The sequence below is a fragment of the Nicotiana tomentosiformis genome, chromosome 2 (genome assembly GCF_000390325.3).
Source record: "Nicotiana tomentosiformis chromosome 2, ASM39032v3, whole genome shotgun sequence".
NCBI classification, from domain to species: Eukaryota; Viridiplantae; Streptophyta; class Magnoliopsida; order Solanales; family Solanaceae; genus Nicotiana; species Nicotiana tomentosiformis.
In genome coordinates this window covers 123,470,943-123,481,275 of record NC_090813.1, presented here as the reverse complement: position 1 = coordinate 123,481,275, position 10,333 = coordinate 123,470,943, and the positions used below count along the sequence as shown (strand labels likewise).

The following is a 10,333-nucleotide window of genomic DNA, read 5'->3' as shown; positions in this document are numbered from 1 at the left end:
ATTCCCAACACTTCTCATTTCTCAGTTGCTCTGATCAGAAGATATCTTCTGCAGGCGCTACAAAATGCTAAACATTTAGAAGAGATACTGATGTTAGATAAAGTTAGAGGCTTTACCTCTTTAACAGGTTCAGTTACACTAAGCTAAATAAACAGGAAACCTTAAAAATTATTAGGACCAAGTTTAATATCATATGCATTATTATTTCTATTTAGAAACTAGCCAGCAGGCATGATTACCGGTAGTACTTCACGTAAGCTTATCGTAAAATATAGTACCAGACGGTAAAAGGACCAAAATTAATATCATTATATATGCAGAATTAGAAGGGTGTCTAGGAGGCTAGATATAAAAATCTATAAAAGATAAATTAAAATAGCATCTCACCAAATATGCATCTCTTGTCACTGACATAGAGGTTTACTTTTGCGTAGAGATTGTTCAAACATGGCTGCAAGCAGGGATATCAAATACTATGCCTCTATTCATTGTTTCTTTTATCTTATGTAGCATTACAACCAGTAAACAGCAGAACTCAGAAGATAGGACAGCACAAAGCAATACAGAAACTGAAGGGCAAAACGGGTCAAGCACCAGTTTTCAATCACCTGGAGACACATTATTTTTATAAGGTTAGTTTCCCAATGTATTCGTTAATCATTCAACATGAAAACGGGTAGATTTCCTGGCAGGCAGCAGCACATCAGATAGAGTTCATTTCAACATTTTCTTTTAAGCTTCGTTAATAATAGTATAAAGATCAGAAAATACAAGGGGGTCCGGGGACAGAAATTATAGATACCTTAGAAAATTTATAAGGTTAAAAGAAAAAAAAACTATCACTTACTCAACCCACTGTACATCACTTCATATCTCAAGGGATCTCCATCTGGTATAGTTGAAGCGCACACTGAGCACTTCAAGTAATACCACCAATTAGACTAACTACTCTGGATGGCATTCTACTTGCATTGTCAAATCCTTGATCCCAGCATCATGTAATAATTCAGATACTTGTGCCTTTGCAGATAACTTCTCACTCTCGCTTGAGACGAGAAGATGAAGAGTCCCAATAACATCTGAGTTAGTGAAGCTCCAAAAATGAAGCTTCTGAATCCCAGATAAACCTTTTATCTTCATGACATCGTTTACAGCTTCCTTCAAATCATGTTCATGAGCCCTTGGAACTCTTTGCAGTAAAATTTCTGCTGAATTCCTAAGCAATGGGATTACTGAAGATATAATTAGAACAGAGATAAAAATTGAGCAGGCGGGATCAGCAACAAGCCATCCCTTGTACTTGATTAAGAGCGTCGAAATTACCACCCCAACACTACCCATGGTGTCAGCCAGAACATGCAAAAAGATGCCTTCCATGTTATGATCAATGTGCCGATGTTGCCGCTTATGTTTCTCAGTGACACCCTTGTCTTGACCATGAGAATAATCTGGTCCTTGCAAACTTGCAACAGAGCCGTGGTGCACCTTTATCGAAGAACTACTTGAGCTGCCAACATGACAATGTTGGTGAGCGTCATCATGATGATGGTGCCCATGGTTATGGTCACAGGAATGATCATGAGAATGAGGAGTCTTATGGTCATGAGAATGATCATGAGAATGGTGGTCATGGTTATGGTCATGGGAGTGATCATGAGAATGAGGAGTCTTATGGTCATGGGAATGATCATGAGAATGAGGAGTGTTATGGTCATGGGAATGATCATGAGAATGAGGAGTCTTATGTTCATGGGAGTGATCATGGTCATGTAAATGGTGAAGATGGTGATCTTGGAGACTATCGCCTGTGGAATGAGAATGAGCATGTGAATGGGAGTGTGAACATGATCCACCATGGGCATGATGATGTTCCTCGTGAAAGAATATCAAACCGACAATATTAACAAGCAGCCCACCAATAGACACTGACAAAAGGCTGTTAGTAGAAACCTCCTGAGGGTCTAATATCCTCTCAAATGATTCCAGCACTATTAATGCTCCCACGAGGACAAGAAAAACCGCATTTGTATACCCAGAAAGAATCTCAAATCTTCCACGACCGTAGTTAAACTGACCATTCGCTGGCAACCGGGATATGTACGAAGCATATAACCCAATAGCTAGAGCCGCACAATCAAACAGCATGTGACAAGCATCTGATATTAACCCAAGGCTATTACTCATAAAACCAGCAACAAATTCCACAACCATGTAAGCCGTATTGATCAAAAGGAAAAGCGCTATCTTACGAGACTTCCTCTCACCCAAGATATGCCGGAGAGGTTTCATAACCGAAGTTGTAAACCAATCCGACGGTTCCAACCCCAACTCAATATAATTACTATCAACAGGATTCAAATTCCTTATTGAAATCCAGAGCAACAATCCACAGATCAACAATCCCCAAAGCGAAAGCTCAGGATAATAAAATAATTCCAATACAACAGTACATACATAGGTCACAAGATACTCCTTTTGAAAATCCTTAGACGAAACTGCCCTCTCATCAGTAAAATTCTCACTCAAAAGCACACCAAACACTACTGTGTTCACCAAAACCCAACCGAGACTCGATATAGAGATACTATCTCCGTCTGCTTCAAACACAAACATACTTATAACAGCAGGTACAAACAGCATTACAGTTGTAAAAAACAAAGATACCAATCTAACCTGCTTCCTACCCATTTCCCTTAAACTACCCATATTCATAAAGCTTCTCTCGTAAGACCCCAAAAACCCACAAACAAAAGGAAGCAACATTGGCCAAATCCTAATACAACTATACCTCGGAAGAATCGAAAACCCCATTTCAGTTACATTCACAGAAGACAAAGGAAAACATTCAATTCTATCCCAACTAACAGATAACAGCAACAACCCAATAAACATAGCAATAAACCCACAAACCTTAGACGATCTAATCTGATTCTTGTCAAAAAGATCGAGTCTTTTTCCATCAGAAATGAAGCGGGCAGCTATATTTCCGGAAACTTCAGCAAGAATCATTGCAGCAGTGCCGCAGTATCTCAGAGCTTGAAATCTGAGCAGAAAAACTATAGCAAGAAGAAGGGATTTTTGCAGTAGAAGCTTGTATTGAGATTTGGTGAAGGAGAAAAAAAAGAGCCGGTGGCGATTTTTGTGATGAAAAGGGTGTTTGGAAGTGAAGAAGGAGAAAGAAAAAGTGAGGAGAAAAGAGAGGAGGGAAACGAGGAAAGAGAAAGGGAAGAGAGAGAAAGAGGAAGGAGAAGAACGGAGGAAAGGGAGGAGAGAGTAAAGAGAGCGGAGAGAGAAGAGGAAGAGGAAGAGAAATGGTAAAGATGAGGTTTTTGTTGAAGATTTGGGAGTGGGGAAATAGGAGGGAATTCGGTGTTTGGATGGAGTTGGAGTTGGAGTTGAAGGTGGGTAGTTGTTGAAAAGAGGGTAGGGGGTTCTTGTGGTAGTAGGGGTGGCGGCGGTGGTGGAAATGGTGGTGCGTGGTGGGAGCGAGAGACGATGGGGCCGGTGATGGCGGTGGTGGTGGTTGTTTTCAGCCATTGTCGAAGAGTCCAATGGAAGAATTTCCCAACGTTAATGATCAACAATGTCGGAATTACGGAATGATCAAGTCATTGACTTCCATTGGGTTGGGCCTAGCTCCGGAATTGTTTCTTGGACCAATGGGCTATTTGTAAAAATAACGGGGGCTGGCTAGATTTGTAATTGAGAAATAGTCAATATTTGCAAATGGGATTGGCCATGACAACTAGGTCCAACAATTGGCATAAAAAAATGGGGTTCGGCCTTGTATGTTAACCCAACCTAATAAATGGCATAAAAAAAGCACAACTTATTATTATTGGCATCTTATGGCCCGCATTTATATTTTAATTTAAAAAATTAATTTTGTATAAAAAAATAGGTTAGACCTTCTTCCCCTATGTCTCTCTCTTCGTATCTCTTCTCCATATCTCCTCATTCTCTCTCTTCACACCAGAAAATTTTAGAGCAATTAGCATAAATAAATGCCTAAAGGAATGGATCAACCATGAAACTGAATTCTCATGGCCCGTTTTCGAAGTTGGACAAGTTTTTTCATTCTCACTTAGCATTAATGGATGAAATCAAGAAAACTTTCCACAAATTTGCATAAAAAATTTGTTCAGAAAATAAATAGGAATGAATTTAGGTGACTATACACTTTTCAAGTTTATTGAACTTTCAAATTTAGGTGAATACACATCTCAATCGACTTTTATATATATATATATATATATATATATATATATATATATATATATATATATATCAATAAAAATATTATGTGATATACACTAACATATAATATGATATACATGTCTATGTATAAATCTTGTGTGATATACACACTGATATATGACAGCCAAAATACATATTGGTGATTATTTGCGAAATGTCTATCACAATTTTATTTTCATTCTTTGTGTATATCAAAATGAATATTAAAATTTTATTTTCATTATTTGTATATCCAAACTATGAATTTATAAATATAGTTATCCAAAATTTATTATTGTCTCTATACCAATATATATCATAATAAAAATAATTATATTATTTGTATATCGCAGTGTATAATATATTAAATAATGTGTGTATGTGTGTGTATGTGTGTATATATATATATATCATAAATTTATTTTTCTTCTTTGTGTGTATCAAAAAATTATTTTCTATCTTGGTATATCAAAATGTATATTAAAAATTTATTTACTCCCACAATTATATTTATGTCTTAGAACTTGCTCTAAACTTATATACATTGCTACAGTGGGAAGAAAATCAGAAAAGGATATAAAGAGGTTTTGGAGAAATTTTCAGATACTTTTGAAAGGAAATAAAACCTAATTTTTAGGAAGATGGGTGAAACCAATTAGAAGAGACAAGAGATTTTTTAATAAAAAAAACTAAAGAGATTAAATGAATAAGGCACCATTTGTGGAAAGGGGAGATACGAGTACTGAGTGCATTTTGGAAGAAGCTGTGGAACGTAGAAGACGGAAAACAATTGCTTTATTTACGTGATGCACAACGAAGAATTGGAGAGAAGAGAGAGCGGTTCTATAAATTCTTTTGCTATTTTTAAGGAAAATAACTTTGGTTATTTGGTGTCAATTGTTTTGGGATCCTTTTGACAAACCTAATATAAGGCCAAAAATTTGCCAATTCTCCTTATGTGTTGTCATACCATGCCATTATTTCTAAAAAAATTCTACATTTTAGAATTTGGCATATGGTAGCCTAAAATTATTCTCTCTCTTCTAATGGTTCAACCAGTGTTTTAAAAGGCGTGGCTGTAAGGCGAGACGTTTTACATATGCCTCAGCGGGGCATAAGCCCCATATGTATTTAATTTTTAATATTTTATAAAATAATATAATGATATTTAATATTTATAAACAGGTAAAATTGCATAAAAATTAAAAAAAAAAACTATATATATGTGTGCTCCATCCCATAAAAAAACTAATCAAAACAATCTATTATACGTTACTTACAAGCACAAGTAATTTGAGTCTAAAAGAATAAAGTTTTATATATGCAGGAACAAAAAGGATGATCAATCTGCAATTTGAACTTTGAATTTGCTGCTATGAAGAAAAATGTAGTTCTCTTCCTATTTGTAAAAATAATTAAATATTCGTTACTTTTGGGAGATATTAGCAGACTAGCGGACAAGATAAAAAATTAGAAAAACCATGAATTAGGGCTTAAATCAATTTAAAAAAAAAATTACTTTTAAATTTAATACTTTTGAGTTCCTTTTTAAACCTTTTGAGTTATTACCAAACTGACTTTTGAGAATTTGGGTATTATATGAAGGACTAATTCAACAAATTTTATTTTAATTTGAAAAAGTCTCTAGGGCTTACTCCTTACTAAAAATATGTTCTCCGAACGCCCGGCGTACGCCCCGAACGCCCGGGCGTACGCCCCAAATTTCGGGGCATATGCCTCTTGAGACGTTCGCCCCACACCATCGCCCCGGGGCGTTTTTGGTACGCCTCACCCCGGGGCGAGCCCCAGAAACGGCTTTTAAAACAGAGGGTTCAACCACCATCCTAAAAATAAGCTCCATCAAAATTATTTTCCTTAAAAAATAGCAAAAAATATTTAAAACCCTCTCTCTCTTCTCTCATAGCAACCATCATCCTAGAAATTAGGTTCCATTTCCTTGAATAACATCCGAAAAATCTTTCAAATTTTCTAAATTATGTTTCTTGTTTTTTTAATATGTATATCCAAATATATATATAACACCGAAATAATTATATTATTTGTCTACTAAGTATAACATAATAATAATGTATATATCAAAAAGTATATCAAAATTTTATTTTCCTTCTTTGCATAACACATTTCAGATTGAAAACACAAGTTTCAAGATGACTTCACATGTGTATCCTCATTGTATCCCGTGTATATCTCTATGTATATCAGTGATATCTCATATATATCATGTGTATCTGTGTATATCCATAAATATTTTTGTTATATACATGATATACAATATGATATGCACATGCGTCCATAAAATATTTGTGTTATATACACGATATATAAAGTGATATACACACACGTCCATAAAAATCTCTGTATGATATACACTGATGTACACGATATACAACGTGATATACACATGTCGTAATTGAATTTTTAGGTCTGACTTTCTTATCTGAAGCCAATCTAAATCACTTCTAATCTTGCTCAAATTTTGTATATAGCCCCAATTAGGTATTTTCAACCAAACTTTATTTTTCTTTTCTCTCTTGCTTTTTGCTTCTGATTTTCTCTGGTGTAGGATCAACCTTACATTTTCATCCCACTGATTTTTCTACATAATTTGCAATAATTTTCCTAAATCATGAGAGAGAAAGAGGTTAGATAGAAGAAGAAATATAAGGATAGAAATGGAGAGAGAAAAGCAAAAGATATGTAGGTTATAGAGAGATAGGGAGGGGGTTATAGAGAGAGAGAATAAATAGGAGGTATGTTTTTTAAAATTTGGCTATACAATGCCAATTTTTGGGGGGCTGCCTTTGCCAAAATAAATTATGGCCAATAATTTACCAATTCCTCTTGTTTGTGTTACCGAGTGTCAATTTCTCATATGCAAAGAAGTAGAAAAACAGTCATTTGTAAGTCAAACTCCAATATACTGTTTTGGAGTTGGAAAAAAGCGGACAAGATGAAGAAAATCTGCTTTTTAAATCAGGGGTAATTTTCTTTCATATTATTCTGTTTGAAAAAATAACTAGATTTCGATTAGTTTTAAAATTGTAACTTGTTTTTATATAGCAGTGGTAAAGTTGCTTTTTGTGAATTTCCTCCTATTTGATTAGAATAGATTGTAGGATGATGGGTTGGGACTAACATGCCTTTTAATGTGGCAAGCTACGAGCCTGAGGGGCTTCTATGACCCACCAACTAAAGAAAAATTACCAGTTATGTCTATTTATAAGTAACCTATTATAAAAATTAGTCAATTTATAAAATATTATTAATATTAGCCAAAAATTACTAATATTATCCAACTAGTTATGTGTATCTAAAAAAGGTCAATCTTTTACTTTCTTTTAAGTGGGTGTTATTAGAATAGATTGGTATATCTTACGGAGCTTTAATCTTAGTCTTGGGACGATTTGGTGAAGTTTTGAAGTGATTTGAATTGAAAATTCGAAGTAGAAGATGAACATGAAAAAAACGATATGTGTATTACACTGTGTATCACATATGTATCATATTTGTCTCAAATGTGTATCACATGTATATCCATGTATACATGTGTGTGAGATACATGCGTGATACATGTTTCATAGAAGAATTTTTTGAACTTGATTTTAACTACAGATAGTGATACCATCAGTCTGAATCACCTCCAATCGTCCTCAAATTTTGTATAGTGACTCATCTATATATTTTCAATAGATTTCAACCATACCCATTTGTAAAAAGTCCCTTTTTGCTAAATTTTTTGGAATCTTGAATATATATATATTTTTGTATTTTATCATCTTGTTTGCTACCTCATCCTTGAAATTATCTTTTCGTCTTGCATCTAGTATTGCTGATCACGCTAAAAATGTGAAAGGAGATCTTTGCGTGTGATTCTTGGAGAGAAGAACCTTATTTATTTGAATTTTTAATTTTTATATGTGGTTGGCTAGTTTTGACAAGTCTATGACCAATGGCTATACGTTGGTGGTAAGTTGAGACTTATTTGGGACAATTCTATAAGATTTCCTAACTTTTGGCCAAAAAAACATAAATATGCAAAATTTAAGAAAATTTTTCATAAACTGTCACGACCCAAAATCTCACCCGTCGTGATGGCGCCTATCTCAATACTAGACAAGCCGAAAATCTCAATAAACCACAATTTCTCCCAAGATTAAAAATATAATATTTAAATACAATACAAATACTCTCCCAAACCTGGTGTCACTGAGTACATGAGCATCTAATTATGAATACAAGTCTGAAAAATATAGTCTATAATAGTCTGAGACCAAATACAGTGAATAAAGAGATGGAGAAGGAGAGATAAGGTATGCGAAACACGGCAGCTACCTCAAAATCTTTTAAAAATTAACCGCGTGAAAGGATCAACACCCGCTATGTCCGGGAATACCTGGATCTGCACACGAAGTGCATGGTATAGTATGAGTACAACCAACTCAGCAAGTAACAATAATAAATAAGGAACTGAAGATACTAACGAGCTACACATTTATGGTTCATTTCGAGTAATTCCAGCAAAAGAATAGGCATGCTATCAAATCTGGCAGTCTAATGTCAAATCAATTTTTATACAGTTCCTGTTCTTGTAATCCGTATATCAACAATCTTTTAGAGATTTCACAACAATGACAGATAGCAACTAAGTGTAACAACAAATGAAAATCAAGTACAACCTCTTAGGACAACAATCACTCTCTCGGCTCCTAGCCCTCACCACTCACTCTCAATGGGTACCCACACTCACTAGGGGTGTACAAACTCATAAGGGGTTCCTACAGCCTAAGCGCTATAAGCACGGACAAATCATGTGCTGCACGGACAACTCACGAGCCATAATATAAATATCTGGATTCGCACGGCCAACTCACGTGTTGCACGGCCAACTCGCGTGCAATAATAATATAAGGATTCGTACGGCCAACTCACGTGTTGCACGACCAACTCACGTGCAATAATAAGCCAATAAGGCCTGCTGCAGGCAGGTAGCCCCGATCCATAAAATATCCTCACAATCAGGCCATCGGCCTCCCTCAGTCATAAATCTCTCCAGTCTCTCGGTCTCTCAATAATCATGAAATCAGCCCAAACAATAATGATATGATGTATCAATAATAATAACAGAGACTGAGATAAAATATGCAAGTAAAAACAGAGACTGAGATAAAATGTGCAAGTAAAAACTGAGACTGGGTAAATATAGCATTTAGCAGGCAATTCAACAAGTACACGACCTATGTGGGTCCCAACAGTACTATCACATAGCCTAAGCATGATTTCTAACATGATTTACAGTCAAATTTTATCAACACATAGAGGGCATATAGCTAACAATAAATTATTCAACTTTACAGTTTCTCGGGACTTACCAAGTCACGATCCCCTCGGTGCACACCCACATATTCGTCACCTCCAAAATAATCACATGATACCAAAATTCGGGGTTTAATACCCTCAGAACCAGATTTAAAACTGTTACTTACTTCTAGGCGTGAAATTCTTATTCTGCAATGTCCTTTCCTCGTGAATTGGTCTCCAAACGCCTCGAATCTGGTCATAAATAATTCGTTTCAGTCAATAAAATTCATTGGAATTTATTCCATAAGAAAATAATGATTTTCCATAAAAATTAGAAAATTAGCTCAAAAATCGCCCGTGGGGCCCACATCGCGGAACCCGACAAAAGTTATAAAATCCGAAAGCTCATTCCACCACAAGTCTAACCATACTAATTTTACCAAAATCCGACATCAACTCGACCTCCAAATCATCAAATCTTATTTCAAATCCCTAAGTTCAAAACCCCTGATTTACACCTCAAAAACATGTAATCTAGTCGGATTATTCGATGATAATTCAATATTATGGAGTAGAAATGATCACAAGGGACTTTCCTCAAGTTTTTTCATGAAAACCTTGCTCAAAAATGGCAAAAGCTCGGAACTCCTTTGTTTTTGTAATGCCCAGAGGTTTTCGCACCTTTGGCAACTTGGCAGATTCTGCGCCAATCGCATGTGCGGAAAAGGTCTCGCATCTGCGCCTTTGCCCACATCTGTGCGCCGATTTGCGCTCATGC

At 35.5% G+C, this 10,333-nt stretch overlaps 1 protein-coding gene across 1 annotated transcript; it reads right to left on the bottom strand.

Moving 5' to 3' along the window:
- Nucleotides 1–713: 713 nt before the first annotated feature.
- LOC104085954 (uncharacterized) lies at nucleotides 714–3,849 on the bottom strand. Its single transcript, XM_070196065.1, has one exon. It carries the CDS (start codon nucleotides 3,535–3,537, stop codon nucleotides 946–948), a length of 2,592 nt encoding a protein of 863 aa, XP_070052166.1. The 5' UTR covers nucleotides 3,538–3,849; the 3' UTR covers nucleotides 714–945.
- Between the last annotated feature and the right edge of the window lie 6,484 nt (nucleotides 3,850–10,333).